The sequence below is a fragment of the Colletotrichum orchidophilum genome (assembly GCF_001831195.1).
Source record: "Colletotrichum orchidophilum strain IMI 309357 chromosome Unknown Scaffold_128.1, whole genome shotgun sequence".
In the NCBI taxonomy this organism is placed as follows: Eukaryota; Fungi; Ascomycota; class Sordariomycetes; order Glomerellales; family Glomerellaceae; genus Colletotrichum; species Colletotrichum orchidophilum.
In genome coordinates, this window is record NW_019173084.1 from 32,037 (window position 1) to 50,122 (window position 18,086).

An 18,086-nucleotide genomic window follows, 5' to 3' on the forward strand; every position below is an offset into this window, starting at 1 on the left:
TATATACTTTAATAAGTCTTAAATAATTAATTATATAAATAAACAAAACCCTTTTTTATATTTAAAAATCAAGTTATTTTATAAACTATTAATTAATCGTTATAAATACTATATAAAGTTAATTAACTTAGCTTAACCCAAAGATTCGAGGGTCTTTTTATTTTTTATAGAAAATATTTATATAAATAAATTAATTACGTTATATATAATTTTATTTAATTTACTCAACTGTTAACTTTATATAATAAGGATAAATACGGAATACTAAGCCTATTTTAAACTATTTACTAAATATAACGTTATTATACTAAATTTAATACCCTATTAATATAATACCTCCTTTATTAAGTCTATATTAAAAAAGATAATTAATTAATTATCTAATTTAATTTAAAGAATTTTAAATATTAAGAATTTAATTAATTATAATTATAAAGATATTAAATTATTTAAAATATCGAACTTATTGAAAAGTCCGTTATTAATATAAGATTTATATTTAATAAAACGTTTCTTTTAAATTATTTATATTAATAATTAAGCTTTTAAAATAGATATTTTTATAAATATAATCTTTATATTAACTTTTTAATTATAAAAAAATAGTTTTAATAAAATTTATTTAATTATTTTTAGTTATTATTTTTTATAATATTTATAACTTATTGAGGTCGATTTTATAATTTTAACTGTTTATTAGTATTTGATATGCTATCCTCGATCTTCCCGAGCGATTCGACCTCTCCTTAATGTTCGACTCTGACCAGCCCAAGCCTAGCAGCACCAATCAGGTCAGAATTAGCATTGTTGACCTTAATCAGCTCCTCGGCTTATAGAATAGCATAGACACAGCATAACGGTATTGTTGAAAATGAAGAGATGCGTCATAATATTTATACACAATTCTTGCATGGCTATCGTACATCATCGGCGGTATCTGCACATGGGCCACATCAACAATCTACTAGCACCTCACTGTGGCATGCCTAACATCACGCCCACAATGGCAGCGAATGTCCAAGCAGCGGCAACCATTCCCATTCTTCCACCAGAGGTCATGACTCTCAAACCAGCGGCACTGCTAGAGCCTGTCTGTGTCGGACCGGCCGCGCCACTGCCTGTCGTACTACCCGTAACATCAGCAGCTCTGAACACCAACGTAACAGCGTCTCTTGCTGCGACAGGGATGTACAAGTCCGCAACGTCACTGTCAATAGTCTTTGTGACAGTAGAGTAGCTAGGCTCCGAATAGGTTCCAGTGTAAGTAGCAACCTCGGCGGTAACAAGCGTGTTGTTGTAAGTGAATGTGGCGTTCGCAAATGTGTAAGAACGGTCTCCGGTGACCGTTCGCGTGTATTTACACCCTGTCATCGGATCTCCAAAGAGTGACGAAGGCACTTCCGAGTAGCACGTGGCACCGCCTGCTTCATCTGCTGTGTAACCCCTTGGCTCAATGTTAGATGATCAAGACGGCTCTTCTAATCATAGAGAAGAGAGCACTTACTCGGGGCAGCATACAACAGCCGTCTCCCCGCCCTCAAGGGCCTCCATCAAGACATTGTTTGGCGGGTTCCATGGCAGGAGACTAGCCGCGAGCGCAGGGTCGGTGACGACCGGAGGCACGAACGCACCAGACGAGCTGACATCTCCAGCACCGTTCTTGGCGGCCACGCCGACGGTCGTGTAACCCTGTGGGCAAGCGCTTGCTGGTGAAAAGTAGTAGATGGTCCCTGCGTTGGCGAGGTCGTTGGCGCTGGAGGCCGCAGACCCTGCGGAGTCAATGGCCTTGCCGGAAGGGTAGCAGTCTCCATAATCGCGGGTTTCGCATTTTTGAAGCCATTGGGGATATATAGTGGCAGAGTCGTTGAATGCGAGGTAGAGCTGAGGCGACGGCGTGGCACATGATGCTGGCGGCGTCCAAACAGTGGTCATAGGCCCAAGGTTGGAGAACACATATTGAGAAAGCTGCGTGGAAGTGGCGGACGGCATGCTGGGCGACTTGTGCGTGGAATCGTCACCACTCTCTGGGTTGCTGTGAGAGTGTCTGAAAGAAGACCGCGGAGTTACCGAGAAGAGCGGATCAAGCTTTGCCAAGAGGGGAGCAGGATATTAGTGTCTTTTTAAGCTGCAAATTTAAGCATGAAAATTAAAGAATAAATAGAAGCCAAAAGCTTGGCAACGATCAAGCCACTCTTACTTATCGCGGAGTCTAGCTAAAAGAGACGCAGACCGGGCGAAGGACCCTTGTTTGGTCGCGCTGCTAGCCGCTGTGCCGCACTAAAGATCCCAACACCACAGGGTGTTGGTTCTAAATGCCTCGTTGCGTCGTATTGCTAGCTCAGTATGAATGCCTTTGGTGGCTCAGCGGTATCAAAATCCTTTGCGACTCGTTACTAATCGTATCGGTTCGACGTAAGAAACCGGGTTTCGGACGCAATATCAGGGCTAAATCACTTTCATACAATACTACTGATGAGACCTCTCTGAATATCGAAGTAACCAAAATTTCAAAAAAGGCCCCTCTTGCCCAACCTGCGGCACAGCCGTTAAGCGAGATGACCCCGGAAGCTTCGCTCCAGCCAAAATTCGTTGCCTTCGCTGTTCGTTGGAAGGACGAAGACTTTGCTTCTTACATAAGCTTGAGTCAATCACGGATACGATATCCTTTTCCCCAAGTATCAGTTTCGAGTTGAAAGCAAAATCAGGCTGAAGCAGGTTACGCGCATGTTGGAAAGTATTATTTCAACCGTTTCGAAAAACTCGGTACCAAATCAATGATCTGAAGTGCCATTTGAGCTGGAATGTCTAGTCTACAGCGCCGCTCTCTGTGTCATTTTCCACTTCATGTTCTTTTTAAAAAGGGTATTAGACTCAATAATCTTATGAACTTCATGACTCTATTTGGCATGGGCCTTTCGAGGTTTGCGATGCTTGATTCCCGTATAACATCTAACCCAGCCTGACCGTTGACGGTCCGATCGGGGATGTCGCAGTAATTTACTCTCCGTGATCGGCTTTTGACAGCTTTTTGGCTCCTGAGCGCCGCACCATGAGAGTATGAACTGTCATGATCAGGCCTAATTGCTGCTGAGCAGTTCTGGATTCACTATTCCTACGTAATCACGGTGTGACGGCGATAACTAAAGCCAATTTATAGGAGCTTCCGTTTCAAATGGCGAGCAACTTCCGCCCTGGGCGTTTCATGGAGGCTGAGCAGCTCATGACTTCGCTTAGATATATATGTAGTGTTTTGGGGGACTAAACCTGTCGTGGCACAAGGCTCTTTTCGCGACAGAAGCCCACGCGGCGCATCAAAAAGATCTAAGAGGCTCGAGGTCGAGTGAACAACGAAGTGCCACAAACGTGGCCTACTTATATTAGAGAACCCAATGTTTCATTCCTGCTCGGCTAGCTCATGCTTTGCCTGCAGGAACTATTGAAATATTGCGGGGTATAACGCTACTTCCGCATAGAAGCTAGCAATAACCCTTTGCTAAACAAAAGACACCATTAACACCCACAGAACAATGCCCCCAGATAAAATGCATGAGAATCTAAATGATTCTGTAGGATATACATTGCTCGGTATTCAGTTCCACTTGAAACGTAATCTTCACGGATACTCTCGGCCTGCATCTCACAAGAATCCGAATTTTGCGTACTCGGGTGGAGATGAAAAGGCTCTTGAATGTGTGGAGTGAAGTCCGGACGACTCTCATTCTTCTGAGAAGCTGATGCGTCGATGTCACACATCAGGAAGAAATTTGTAATTGGTACATGTAGGACCCTCGATCGGAATTAGTCGATGGCTATCGTACATATCCTCATGACAGTTCCTAAAACGCTCCGCTCATGTCTATCTACTGGTCTATCAGCAGACAACCACAAGCCTACTATTGACGGCAGTAAGTCGTCAACCAAGGTATGCAGTCCAGATCTATGTGTCAGACGGTCTTCCTGACAATCTGATGCTACCCACTCTATTTCTCGTATCGTCAGAATCAACCCCCTTACCAAGGATTTCAATCATCCTCCTTTCTTGGGATGTTGAAAGGAGAGTCACGCCCGGTGTAGATGAAGCCATCATACACGCAAGCACCCACTATACCACCAACAATAGCCGCAACCCAAGGCGCCCAGAGCCAGTAATAATAGTCATGAGTGAAGACCTCTGAGCCGTAGCCGACGATAGCCAACGCGATACGCGGGCCGGTGTCTCTGGCCCCGTTCATGGCATACCCAGTGTTGATGCCCAACGCGGAGCCGATGGCCAACAGAGCCAAAAACATGGCAAAGGGCTGCGTACCCTTGGGCGGCGACAGGTTGTTCTTGTCGGCCAGAGCAAACACTATAGCAACCAGCGCGGCCGAGGCGAGGAACTCGGTGTAAAAGGCACCGGCGTAGGGAAGTCTGGCGGCGGGGAACGTGAAGAAGAGACCGGCAGTGGCGTGCTCGCCGACCAGAGTACGGGCGGCGCCGCCCTCATATGCCGCGATGCTCGTAGCATAGTTGAGGTAGACGGCAAGACTGGCGAGGGTCGCACCCAGGACCTGCGCAGCTAAAAAGCTGGGCACTTTACGCCAGGGGAAGCCACGGAAGAGGGCGAGGACGACTGTCACCGTCGGGTTGCAGTGTCCGCCTGATACGCCGCCGGACATCCATACCGCCATGGCTACGCCTGCTGCCCAGGCCAGGCGGCATTGCAAAAAGTCTCCGGCGTTCTCGCGGATGTCGGGGGATTGGTAGTTGAGACGTGTCTCGCATTCAACGCCTGCTCCGAAGAGCAGAATCATAAACGTGCCCCAGAATTCTCTATAGTTATGCGGTCAGCTTCTGGTTCATTCCAAGCGCTTCATTGCCGTCAGGGATTCCGGCGGGAAACCTCCGGCGGTGAACCATATGCAGTGATGCATAGGTGTGAGATACTCCAGTACTTACGCGAACTCCTCGCGCCAGTAATGACGGATCTGGGCCCAGGTGTTTGGCGGTCTGTCGCTGAGCGCCCACTGTGGCTTGTGCAGTCGTGTCTCTTGATGCGCAGCGACTGGTGCGGCCGGCAGAACCGGTTCCACGTCTTCGTGGTGTGGGTGAACTTCTTGCAGCGAGGCACGTCGCATCGATAGAGGCGATACGAGCCGCTGGCCACTGAATGAGGGCAGTTGAAACGTGCCGGTGCGTCGCCGATGCCCTGAGAGAAGCGGCTGGCTTTCGCCTGGATCGTGGATTGATGAAGCTGGAGACATGGTTTGTCACGCCTATGTTGTTGGGTTGTGTGGGAAGCGGTCTGATCTGTTATCGAGACGGACCTGCCGATATATTGTTTGACAGCGGCGGGTACTTATGGATGGTATGGTTGAGGTAGAAGAACGGGTTCTTGATGAGGAGAAGAAAACGAACTGACGAGATTCCTAGGCTGAGATGACGATGTTTTCGGACGAGGTGTGTTGTGTTTTGTTTCCTGCTGATCGATCCACCCACAGCCAGACGGCAGCACGGTTGTCTCTGCATCCCGTATCAAGCTGATCTACATGTTGCATTGCGTACCCGCTCACTAGTGCGAGTGGTTCCCGAGGCCAAGCTCCCATTTGGTGGTGCAAGGAGCTGCAAGACAACAACTCCGTATTTATCGGTGGATTTAAACACTATTATGGAGAAGCCTGATAAGTTATCGCGCAAGCACGGCCAGTCAATGCGTGATTTTTCTGGGTCGAGGGAACCTACGACGAACTTTCCCTGTTTTTTTCCCAAGGTTGTTGGTTCTACGTGGCTCACCGACATCTGTGATGTCAACGACCTCGACACAAACTTGTTGTCTATAAAAAGCTAAGAGACGTTACAAATGTTCTTCGGAATTTGATATATTTCTATTGAGACACGTTCATAAGTAGATTCGTATAGCAGGTCATCTTGCCCTGCAATGCCCTGCAAGTGCTACAGCCGTAGTCTGACATGTCTCTGCTTTAATGCCAGTGAGACATGAAATACGTAGATAGAGCTCAACCTGTAACAGCCAGTAAGCAAGTCGATTGATCAAGATGCAATGGATCAAGACACAATCAATCCAAAATCGGTGATGGCGAAAGCGCATGCTTCCTTTAATGGCTCAGCTGGCCCAATGTCCTCAATGCTACATGTTGTCTCAGACTCGTTGACTTCTGCCTGTGCCATCATCCCAAATCGACTGTTCTCGAGATCAAAGACCGCATACACCGCCGAGAGCGGAGGGGCACCGAGTGATGCTACATCGCTGTCAATAAGTTCCGACAGCAGGATACACAGTGCACTTCCGTCCTCGTCGGTGACTGCAGCGCAATTCTTCACTAGCGGGGTGACGATCATCGATGGAGGAATCTCGACCTTGGCAGTCTGGAAATAGAGCCGAATTTCGCAACTGAGTTGCCGCTGCTGCTTCTCAAACCTTTTTTTCATCCTGCAATGTCTTGATGTTGATGGCTGGCTCGATCTGTTTCATGATCTTTCGGGGGAAAGACAAGGAAGGGTTGCTCGTGTCAATGAGAAATGGCGGTAAGCTATTCCCGCTAATTGCGCTGAGTGTGGCATTTTGGTTATCAGAAAAACACTAGGAGGTCCAGTTGCGATAAAGCCGTCCGTGTTGAACAACTTTTGTCCAACTAGAGGGACCATTTACATCGGACCTGTGAACTTTGCCGTCTCCATCCCGCCCACACAACGCTTCCGCTGGAAGCCCCCATCCGTATCAGCAAAGTTTTGCGTCTGGCCGACATCAAGGATGGCAATCAGAGGTGAGTTCAGCTCACAGGCCGAAGCCCATCGTATTATTGGAAACAGTTGTGTTTCCGAATGTGACTGATTCTGAGATAAAAGTTCGCTGTATTTCAACACCATTCGCATATGTGGCCTCGAAAGGAGAGCGATTGACGTTGAACGAAGTCGATTCCGCATTGCCGAAGGCACCGATGACGCTATAATCCTGGCCGCTTCTAGCATTACATCTTGCTAATCTGTCATGGCAGAGGCGGCTGTTGAGCTGAGGAACTCAGAGATTACTGCTTCCTGTGTCGAAGATTCCATTACTTGCTGAGGTGATGATCCAATCATATTTGCATTGACGCAACAAAGCTACTGTCAGGGTCCGCAATGCGGGCAAAGAGGTTTTCTCTCGTCTGTAGACATTGAATTGAATGGGCTAGATATATTTTCACAACTACCTTAGCAGCTGTACTGCAGCCGTAAAAGCCAACCGCAGGTTGATAATTGCTCTTCAACGTTGTGAAAAACAAAGAAGTTAGCGGCGATGTCGACCTAGTTACACAGCAACGGATTAAGCTCAGTGCACGTAAAAATTGATACATCAGAAAGCCTGTTACCATTCCATTTCAACGTAAGAACGTGGTCAAGTCCAGCATCCATCCGCTGCGTTTGCTTCCATACTTCCTTCGTCTTCTGACTCTTCCCTGGCTGAGATTCGGGCTGACCTACCTGAATCCTCGTCATAAAGGGGTCCTTTTTGAATGGGAAAGAATTTACCGCGGCTTCAATGATCACTGCAAGACTTAATTGTGGTACGGCTCGCGTCCTGCTCTGCGGCTCAAGGGTTAGGCTTGGGCAGAGTTCACCACGGCCAAGCACAAAGACTTCGCACCAAAAACATGGCCCCATCAAGTTACTGACTTGCCTAGGCTGAAATGATTTTGAGCAGCTATTTTTTCTGCGTGCTGTCAGTGCCTTGTGTAGATAGTTATTCCATAGAACCACTGAGTTTCCCCTGGTTGCGTCTAAAAAGGCAACTGGCTTCCGAAGAGAACGAACAACCGAGATGCCCGTTGAAGCCCAGGCTTAGGTGTCTGATTAAAAGCCAACCTAGTATAATAGTTTGGTCGGCGATGTGTTTGCCAGATCCAGTTGGCGCGACGAGCACACCTGTACCTTCATTTAGGACGCCTCGAATACCTTTCCCCGAAGGAACAAGTGAGGATGATCTAAGGTGCAATTTTTTTCCGGCGTAGTTCTCTTGTTTCAATCTGTTGGATTTATCTATGAAAATAACTCATCTCCATGACCAGAAAGATGACGCCTTGCGCGGCCGCTGATTCGGTGGGTTGGGAGACTCTTGTTCATGTGCTCCTGCCTCCACGGACAACTGTTCCCCTTGACTGACCTCCAAAGCCACGCCGCAGGTTTCGCCTGGGAATGGGGGGAACGAAACGTACTTGTGTGTGGAAGTGTCTTCTGGACCTTGGGCATCTTTCTTTGACTGCTTCTCTGTTGTCGTACCATGAGCTTTTAGTTGAAGCGCACTCTTGTCGGTCCCTGACAGCTCTGACTCAGGTGCGCCTTTCTCAATCTCTGCGCCAACCATCTCATGGACTTTGCTTGCGGGAAATGAATTTACGATAAAATTCACGACTTTCGTTGATGGACGGGTAGCGAGAGTTCAGTTTTGATAAAACACTGAAGCCCTGTAGTGTGCTGAAGTCTTCAACTACTTATAATGTAAATATAGTACAATGAATTCCCTGCCACTATCGGTAAACCCAGATTCAATAGTGTCTTTTGCGACTGATCTAGAACATCCTGGTCCAACACAATGGCCCTTCTATTTCTCGACGGAAACATAAATCCTGCGACATCAAACGCGGCAAATGTAAACAACTGATGCTGTTTGATGCGTGCATTTCAGCTCATGTCAGATCATGGAGGCTGTTCAGTGAACTATTTCGCATCACTTCATCGGATTTGTGGTATGCGAGTGAGACTGTGAAGAAGTTGACTACGACGAAGTGGGAGACAGCATTGTTTGTATCGTACCCCTGTTTTTCCATTGTCTGAGCCGAACCAACAAATCATCTGGAAGATGGGAAGGTATCAGGATTAGGAGCGTCCTGCACAGCCACTGAACCAACCCCCAATTCATCCAAGGACCATGTTACAAGGATGATGATCACGCTACTCGTATTCCCGCAGGATACTTTGGCCCACTGTCGGTCAGGATCTCCGATGGAGCGTGGCTTCTTACACTTTAAATCGAATAAGCTGTTGCCTATGTGATCGGTCCACAGAAACCTCCAGGGTGATCGATGCCAATCTCCAGCCGCCGCTGGGTTATAAGGACTTGATCGCGAAACTCTTTGGTCGTTAAACTCGAGGTTTGGATGGGAGCCAGCACCGGGTCAGCCTAGGTAGTACGTGCATTCAGTCTGACGCGGGCTTGGCCCCTTCTTTCAAGTAGGCTGTGGCCTCAGACAGGCAGTTGAAGGACTGTCAGACACCGTTATTAGGCTCGGGTGAACACCAGACAGGACAGGGGTTCAGAAAGTCGTCAGCATGCTAAGGGCGCTAATGATCCTTCTCGCGCTATTGGGATACCCTCTCATCCACTAGCAGGGCAGTTTGGCTTATCGTCTCTATTTGAGCGTCTTAAGTCTGCAGGCTTTCAGCATGGTTTAGTTTGATGTCAATTTCGGCAGCATCAGCCTCAACCGAAGCATGCGAAGGCAACGTTCCGACCCCTCCCTATCTCTATTTCTTTTTGGGCCCTTCCCTCGGACATTGAGTTCGATGGCTGAGACTTGACTACGTATTGCTCTTTGTCCTCGCACTCTCCTTCGCTTTGTCAATTTCTGTGCATTAAACGGTTCACTGCTGCTTGTTTTCTCTTGCGTTTTGCAAAAAGATGATCGCCACGTCGTTGGTAGAGGGAGCTTTGGTGGGCCTTGTGCTCCAGCTTTCCGGCTTCGCAAACGCCCAATCGAAACGTGCCTGGGAATTATCAGATGCACCTTCGCCGGAGATCTTCCTACGTCGAACACAAGCAAGAGGTAGACCCCATTGACCGCCAGACAATAGACCTCAGCTGATGTATTCACTCTTCAGTCGCGGTACTCGGCGGCTATGCCTACATCGACGGCGGCGAGGTCTCTCAGCTCGACGCGAGAGGCAATCCTATAGGGCCGCGAAGCTCCAACGGAGGTCAGTCACTCCAACGACGCGGCAATCTATTTCCATATCTTCTCATACGGGGTAAATAACAGTCAACTCAACCTTATCGATCGACTTGTCCACATCATGGTCCGCATCCAACGTTAGAATCAGGGAGCTACCCAAAGAGCCGAAAGCTACGGACCTTCAGGCGCTATGGATAAATGAAGCGACCAACACATTCTGGATTTGGGGTGGACACAGACCATATGGCGACGCAATAGATGAGCCAACGTCCTGGAAGTTTGAAGCGGACGGCAAAGGAGGTGGCCTTTGGTCAAAGGAGACGCCAGCGAATCCCACTCTATTTCAGGAACTGCGACGGAATGAAGACGGTGCATTTGCTAGCACCACTGACGCCGGATTCTGGTTCGGAGGACAATCCTCGGGCTGGACGACCTCGAACCCTTACTCGCAGCCTGTTCCCGGCATTCTCTCCTACAACATGACCACCAAGTCCTGGACTAACGAGACGAGCGACGCGTTCTCTAAATACGGCACATTGACAGGGGGCGCTGCGATATACATCCCTACTTTCGGTCCAAACGGTCTTATCACGATAATGGGCGGCGCGACATGGGGCCTCGAACCTGATCAGAAGAAACCCATCGGGTGGCAAGATTTCAGCAACTTGACCTTCATGGATCCAGTGACGAAAGACTGGTACTGGCAGAAGACAACTGGGAACGCGCCTACTCCACGCAGAAATTTGTGCAGTGTTGGAGTGGAAGGCAACAACGGAACCTACGAAATGTGAGCGCATACATATCGGCACCAGATCCCTTTTCCGTGATCCTAATGAATCATTAGCTTTGTGTTCGGCGGTACCAACACTGAATCCGGCTCAACTTACGACGACGTCTTTGTGCTAAGCCTTCCGGGCTTCTTTTGGACTCAAGTGCCGTATGAATCGAAAAACCCGAGGAGGAGCCATTGCTGTGCAGTAGTCGGCCGCCGTCAAATGCTGTCAGTTGGAGGAGTGGATGGAAAGACGGGATATTCAAGTGCCGACCCCTGGCCACAAGGGCTGGGCCTCTTTGATATGACGGACTGGACCTGGAAGACCGACTATGATGCAGGGGCAAAAGAGTACGAAAGCGCAAAAACAGTTAACGAGTGGTACCAGGCAACGTAAGGAACACGCTATCTTTGCTTGAGGGCATAATCGAAGGTGCTAATGTGAATCTAGTGGGGTCAGCTCTGTTCAATGGTCATCCAACGAAATTCAGGCTCTTTTCAGAAAATCCAACTCGACCATTACGGGAGGAACCAGCCAAGATCCATCAGAGAAGAAAGATTCCAAAGGGTCTCTTCCAATAGCTGCCATTGTCGGGGCCGTTGTTGGAGCCGTTGTTGGCGGGTTCATTGGTATTGCTCTATTCTGCTTCATTCGACGTAGAAAGCATAAGAAAACTGAGGGAGCTATTATTCCGCTTGCTCCTGACCATGCAAGAAGCGATGGATCATACACACAGGCTTACTACCACCCTCTGGCCCCAGGGGAGCTGCATTCGGATGTGCCACAACTGGAATTGTACGGTGGACCCATACCAAAGCATGAAATGTGGGCAGAGGTGCCAAAGCCCGAGATGGCTGCTACGGGAGTTCATCATTACACCGTTACGGAGCTCGATGCCCAACACGCGCTGTTGGGAAGTGAAAATAGAGATCAATCCAAATACAGACTTGATCTGCGATAGAACCCATAAGGTAGTTCTAGTAAACATTAATTATCAAATATTCTCTGCAGTCTGGGTGTAAGAATGATATATACGCAAGTAAATTCAACGTCGATCAACTCTACTTCAAACTCAGTTGTGATCCAATCAAAGACCACCCTTGCATTTAATTACAGCGTTGATCATTCAGCGTTTCGGCCTATTCAGCGTACGCCTCACCGCATATCTTCTCAATGAAGGTCCGCCAAATTCCGGGGAAAGCTGGAGAGTTGACCCGGTTATCCCTCGCCGACCCCTCGCCCATTCGAGCTCGAGTGGCAGACGATCACATCATCCATATCATTTAGACTGCAATTTATTGCAAACTCCACTCAGGGCCTTGATCCGAACGCATCTTTCGTAAATCGAACGAAACATTATCATTGAGTAATTGGTCTGCGGGATTCATACCAACCAGGTCTATTACTCTGTTCAATTCACGGTCACTCACCCCTTTTGGCTGACAGAATTTGTAACTCTAAGTACACATGGGCTTACAGGCGGGCATTAATTCCCAGTTCCGCCGGATCGTCGACCAATGCATCAAGATAGAACGAGAACCAGCAGGCGACACCGTAAAGTTACATCCTCCCTTTGGTCTTTCTCACTTCGAGGCTGTGGAAAATCTTCTTGATGAGGCAGAGGAACCACAGGTTGAATGTGAAGATGAAAACAGGCTTTGAGTCTTTTGAAAGATGCCTCATAAGTTGAACGGCAATGAGAACCCGGCAGAGTACTTTGGGCCATGGCTCCATTTCAAGACAATTCTAAGTCCGTTCATCGAATAGGATAGAGTCATGATCATGAACTGGTTCATTGCTGAGCCAAAGTCTATCCTCGAATTGGGCCACTTGGTGTGTTGCGTTAACCATGGCGCGTCCAACTCCTTCCACAAGGCTTTATTCAGGAGAAATTTCGCCGCAGGGGCATGAACCAATCGGACAGTGCCTTTTGGTGTTGTTCCACCCGAAAGATCAACAATGAGGCCGATATAAGCTGACAAAAGGACGTTTTCGGTGCACTTTTGGAAGACATATGTAGGGAGGATGCATTGCTTTGGCTTATTTTCAGGGAACGGAGCTGGAGGGGCACTGCAAATCGCGACGTTGTGTAGAAGTTCATTCCTAGCCGTTAGAGCTCTTTTCGCGTAAACAAGCCAAGACAATGCGTGGATAGTTAGAATCCGCTTCGAAGCAGGGTTTGTCTTGATGCGATTCATGACCTGGTCGCATACCTCTTGCGGGCTTGTGGAGAGATTTAATAGCTTATTTTGAGCTCTGCGAGGCTGAATCTGAGGCTAAGGTTTCGATGTGAAGATGCGCGAGGAGGGAATTGATTCGCGGTTCAGAAAGACCAGATATTACCTCTTGATATTCATGACACTTACATTCCTTGAGACTTTTCCATGATTCTCATCAAGGCCTTCTCTCGGAAATATGTATCTAATTCGCAGCCATTCCCTACTATCGCCTGGAAATCGTAATGACTCTTGATGAATTTATCAAAATATGATTTGACATCGCTGTTGTCTGACTTCACTACATATTTGAAATCTGGGCTTATCATTCGACCGATTTCGGATATAGGCCTAGAAGTGAAAATCATTCTGCAATTCGTTGGCAGACTCCGGCATTTGCCCATAAACGTGGCTAGCGCGTTGACTTCGGTGTTCTCGAGACACTCATCTAGAGCGTCTTCGACCATATACACTATGGGGAATAATTCCTCATGGGACGCGACCACTCTGAATTAGTCATCCTCAATTAGGGGTTGTCGAGTTTTTTCCGGGCATTGACTACACGTTGTGATTCTGTGAAAAAAGCATCGTGAGTCTCTAAGAGTTGTAACAATATCATGGATAGAATGTTGCTGATTCCCTGTTCAGATTGCTTCAAGTAAGGTAAGGTAACTAGTCTCAGTAAATGTAGACACACTGTGCTTCTTTATTGTGGTGTCCCAAGCGATTGTAGAGGTGATCAATGATAAAAGATCTGGCAAATGTACGTTAGCTTGAGCATGTCTTCGGCCAAAGTTTTGAGCAAAACAAAAAATCGAATTCTTACGCAAGAACAGTTTTCCCAGCTCCAGCTAGAAGAAGGATGTCTTTTTAGAGCTCTACTCTGAGTTGTCAACGGAAGAGTCATCGTATGCAATCCATAACACCGGAATTTTCTGAAATTTCCAGCTCGCCATTCCTCAAAGGCTGACAGTTGAGGATTACATGTCCTAAGCCTGGTGTTTTTCGAGCGATTTGGAATGTTTCGGTCTGTGTCTTTGCAGCATCCAGTGGCCGCGAGACTAGCCTCAAACAGTCTACAATGTGAAGGTATGGGCGATTCACTTCATGTTGTGAGAACAGCAGACAGCATCATTTCAATCAAATGGGAATGGACTGGCAGCAGGAGAGACTTGGTAGTGATGATTTACAGGGAAAAAACTGCCTGTCGTCAGCGTTTCTGTAACTTGAAGCATTTCAGACAGGACCACCGTCTTGTCACCAAAGTACACGTTGTGACTTGAATGGTATTTATTCCCCAAAGAAATATACGCATTGCTACCGGTCGAAACCAAGCCTGTCGCTTTGTTGTAGTTGTTCGTTGAGATGTTATTGTCTGGTCCATCAAAGTCCGCGTCCGGGAGGGATGGGGCCACTTCTGACAGAGATCGGATGGCGCCCTCCAGACCGTCGAACTACTTCTGCAACTCGGCGCTTGCTTTGAAGATTTGGCGAATGGCAAGGACCTTTGATTTTTTGAGTATGTTCTGCATCAGACTCTCGACTTTGTTATGGTAAAACTGGATGAGAGCAGACCACTCCTTGACTTCTTTGTTCTGGTTCTTGCTGCCCTCTATGTCTTTGAAGATATAGCGCAATGTAGAAGCTCGCTTTTAGCAATCTCTAAAAGTGGTTGTGATTTTTCTCTCCGCCGCTGCGTCTGGCTTCTCGGCTTTGAGAACGTCATGAGCGAGTTGCAGTATGTTTTCGACGGGAGGGAGGCTTTTCCCCACGTCCTTGAAGGCGGCGAGTATACCGTTGATGTGCTTGATCGCATCAAAAGTAGCCAGTAATGACTGAATGACGGTAATAGTGCTCTCTGTGATGCTTAGATAATCCTTGATAAAAACTGGGTATCTGAGATGAGTACTTACTCGGTATCTTGAAAGGCCGCAGTTGAAGAAGTTGTGCGGACAGATGCGCCAGTTGAAGTGGTGTCACCACCATGAAGATACCAACGCGAAGAGGATCCAGCAGCTTCTCTTTTGTTAAACGATTGAATCCATGCCCTCGAGCGAAGATCCAACGAATCATATGAAGCGCTTCACGTTCAATTCGTTGGGCCAACCAGACTTACAGGGAATACGAGGATTAAATAGAAACGTGTGACGCGGGCTGAGCTTCACACCGGAATCTCGGTGGCATTGGTCTATCCTACTGGCTCAAAATCCCCACGCCGCTTGTTCCAAAACACGTCAACACTGCCACCATTATCGGATGGTCGTTTGCCAAATCTCACCACATGCATATTTATTGCATGATAGCCCGCCTGTTCGAGGTTCACGTTACCTTGCAACGCTCTACGAGTGTTTCGCTCTGTTCGTCTTGAAAAGACTTGTTGAAAACGCCATGCCCTCAGATCCGGGATATTTTACTTCCAAAATTGTCATGTAAACTTTCTTGGACCTAGTTTCTTTGCCTCGCGAAGCTGAGGTTGTCGACATTGGCCAAGGCTTCGTCCCCTACCACCGTTCGTGTATGAAGCACTCCATGCATCGGTATCGGTGTAGTTTTCTGTATCTCGCAACACCTTAGCGCCATTTTAGCGCCAGTGCCCGCATATGTACGCTGCACCAAGTCGATTGAATTCAAGGCGGAATCCAAGGCGTCCATAAGGCAACTGCATCTCCAGCATAGCCTGCTTGAAGCTCATGCTAAGTCCATCTGTCCAAGAGTAAAACGAGTTGGGGGACGGCCGAAGTGGCGGCTTGTGTGGTCGGAGCGGCTGTGGGAACCTCGAACTGGTGGCCACCGTTCATAGCGGCATAATGCATGACTTCCCCCCATTGAGCATATCAGAACCAATGACATGAATGCTCGACGTCAGTCTTTTAGAGGCCTACGAGCAGTTCAACGTTTCTAAAAGGGCCCATCATCTCTCGTGCACAATTTATAAACCCGGGCGACGTGGACTGTAATTCACCGCAAATATAAAGCAGCAGCCACACCTGGAGTCCCAATTTCAGCAAATCGGGCCAATGTGCACTATTCATATTCGTTAGGAATCGACGGCATGCTGTGAAAGTCATCACTTCATCCTTTGGTAGTTACTACCCTTGCCATTCGTACCGCAATATACCAAGCTTAGGGAGCGCTTTCGTATCCTCCGCAAAGCGAGCGGGCCCAACGACAAAGTGCGTCGGATGACACTGACTGTAGCGACTCGGAATTGGAGGAGCCAAGAACATCGTATAGGTACCATCAGCGTCCCACGAATCCTGTCAACAAGTCTGAAGATCCATCCTCACAACTTGGATGAAACGGCATCTATGCCAGCCCAGACAGCTTTGGCAACTTTCAAGAGGCAAGATATACTACCGGACAGACAATCCCTTATCAGCGCGACCATCTCGAAGGTATCGCAGGTCCTTGGGGGCAGGGAGTCCTTTTGAATAGCAATCCCGCATCACCGTATTCTGGTCCGAACAACTCTCAAGGCTTCGATCAACAGCCCCAGATCCAGGCGATGATCTACACCGAAATGCCTCCTCCTTACCCTCCCCCTCCCCCTCCCCTACGCGTTTATCCAATATACGCGCCTCCAATGCAGCCTTACTATCAGGCACCTTATCCTGCCGACTGGACGGCTCCGATGGGCGGGCACAATTTTCCTGCACAGCCGCCATTCACACATCCTTCACAGTTTGATCCTTACCATCCAACAACTCGAGTACAATTCCCTCCCCCATATTCTTCCGGAAATCCTGGCCATGCTTATGCCGAGCCCCACCCGCAAACTTCTTTCCAAAGCAGCCGTCAAGACCCTTACTTCCAGAAAGCCGCACAGCAAGCGCCATTCGAGGAAAATTATTATCCGGACGCAACTGTCCCAAAACCCAAAAAGCAGCCGATTCCAAAGCAATGGAAGCCTCTGAAGCAAACTGTGCATTTTCCTGTCGACCATGAATTTCGCTATAGCCTGGATGAAGTGCATAGGAGGCTGGACGACTTGACGTACTTGCAGCAGCAAGAGTATGAAAGACAGAGGGCTCGAGAAAAACAAAGAGCGGCGGCAGCACAGAAAGCCTCTTGGGTCAAGGAGATGAGGAAGTTGCAAAAAGGCATCGAAAATAGTATCCAGGACCTACGCTCAGAGCCTGGCAGACGCATGCATCGCTCCGACACTAGCTCCAGCATTAGCAGTCCTACGGAATTTCGAAACGAAATGAAAGCTGTTTTTCTTGACACTCTGAGAGAGAGCGGAGTCTTTCAGGCTCTCGAGAGACAACCTGATCGACCAGCGGCCTCGGAGGCCCATTTCTTGGGAGGCGGTTTTCGACCACCGTCGCAGAACTGGGATACTCCCGCTCCTGTATCTGGCAATCCATTCATGCCGAAACAGTCAGGCTTTGGTCACATACATCATCAGGGGCCCGTTCCGCAATATAGGCAGGCTGAACATTCAGAAGCCTATTGGGTCGGGGGCGTGCCACATTCGTCTAGAAGAGCGTACTCGAGAAGAGAAAGCCGTTCTAGACAAAACGCACAACAGGATATCAATGAGACAGACCGCAACGGCTTTTCGCCCGGGAATAGCGGGCACTCTCCGTCAAGAACGGATCAAGAGCCTCCCAGGTTTGACAGACCAGGCAGTCGATTCGGCACGCAATCGGTACATGTATCGTTTCAGGATGTTGAGGAGGAAATGGGAGGTGAGGAAGAGGGTCGGTGAACAGATGATGAATCCAATGCGCAGGATTCTCTTCGAAAACGAGAGTCAAGGTACACAACCCTGCTGCATGGACATCCATCTCTGAGGATTCAAGTAAGGCCGCCGTGAGCGCCAGGGCTGGCTCCAAATCTGGCAGAAAGAGGTTTATGGTTGATGTATGAGTCATTTGAGTGAGATGTGCAGGGTGTAAAGGTTTTATTCTGATTGTATCATATTCTTCTCAAGTACTAATCAAGCCTGCTTTTGCTGTTTTCTGGTTTGAGGTCCCAGCATTGTGTATGATAGCCAGCAATTGCTTCGTTGTCAATAAGCCGAAATAGATCTTCACTCGATTTAAAACACGTGGTAGTAAAAACAGAATCATTACGGCTAAGAGAAACAAGCCAACTACACTGATCTCCCACGACCATTGAGAATGAGGCCTGTAGCAGTCGTCGAGTCAATCCACACTGGGTGGTTG

General features: G+C 48.0%; 6 protein-coding genes across 6 annotated transcripts; 1 reads left to right on the forward strand and 5 right to left on the reverse strand.

Moving 5' to 3' along the window:
* Positions 1–972: 972 nt before the first annotated feature.
* CORC01_11584 (uncharacterized protein) lies at positions 973–1,989 on the reverse strand (the record flags this gene model as incomplete). Its single annotated transcript, XM_022623207.1, has 2 exons — positions 973–1,444; positions 1,505–1,989. The coding sequence occupies 2 exons, from the start codon at positions 1,987–1,989 to the stop codon at positions 973–975; spliced, it is 957 nt and encodes a 318-aa protein (XP_022470262.1).
* A 2,033-nt stretch (positions 1,990–4,022) lies between these two features.
* Positions 4,023–5,243, reverse strand: CORC01_11585 (MIP family channel protein; the record flags this gene model as incomplete). Its single annotated transcript, XM_022623208.1, has 2 exons — positions 4,023–4,812; positions 4,939–5,243. 2 exons carry the CDS (start codon positions 5,241–5,243, stop codon positions 4,023–4,025), a joined length of 1,095 nt encoding a protein of 364 aa, XP_022470263.1.
* Positions 5,244–6,045: 802 nt separating this feature from the next.
* CORC01_11586 (uncharacterized protein) lies at positions 6,046–6,429 on the reverse strand (the record flags this gene model as incomplete). The annotated part of the gene is made up of 1 exon (XM_022623209.1): positions 6,046–6,429. One exon carries the CDS (start codon positions 6,427–6,429, stop codon positions 6,046–6,048), a length of 384 nt encoding a protein of 127 aa, XP_022470264.1.
* A 1,600-nt stretch (positions 6,430–8,029) lies between these two features.
* On the reverse strand, positions 8,030–8,341 carry CORC01_11587 (uncharacterized protein; the record flags this gene model as incomplete). The annotated part of the gene is made up of 1 exon (XM_022623210.1): positions 8,030–8,341. One exon carries the CDS (start codon positions 8,339–8,341, stop codon positions 8,030–8,032), a length of 312 nt encoding a protein of 103 aa, XP_022470265.1.
* Positions 8,342–9,655: 1,314 nt separating this feature from the next.
* CORC01_11588 (kelch repeat protein) lies at positions 9,656–11,660 on the forward strand (the record flags this gene model as incomplete). Its single annotated transcript, XM_022623211.1, has 5 exons — positions 9,656–9,800; positions 9,856–9,951; positions 10,014–10,713; positions 10,771–11,091; positions 11,150–11,660. The coding sequence occupies 5 exons, from the start codon at positions 9,656–9,658 to the stop codon at positions 11,658–11,660; spliced, it is 1,773 nt and encodes a 590-aa protein (XP_022470266.1).
* Positions 11,661–14,015: 2,355 nt separating this feature from the next.
* Positions 14,016–14,299, reverse strand: CORC01_11589 (uncharacterized protein; the record flags this gene model as incomplete). The annotated part of the gene is made up of 2 exons (XM_022623212.1): positions 14,016–14,025; positions 14,151–14,299. 2 exons carry the CDS (start codon positions 14,297–14,299, stop codon positions 14,016–14,018), a joined length of 159 nt encoding a protein of 52 aa, XP_022470267.1.
* Between the last annotated feature and the right edge of the window lie 3,787 nt (positions 14,300–18,086).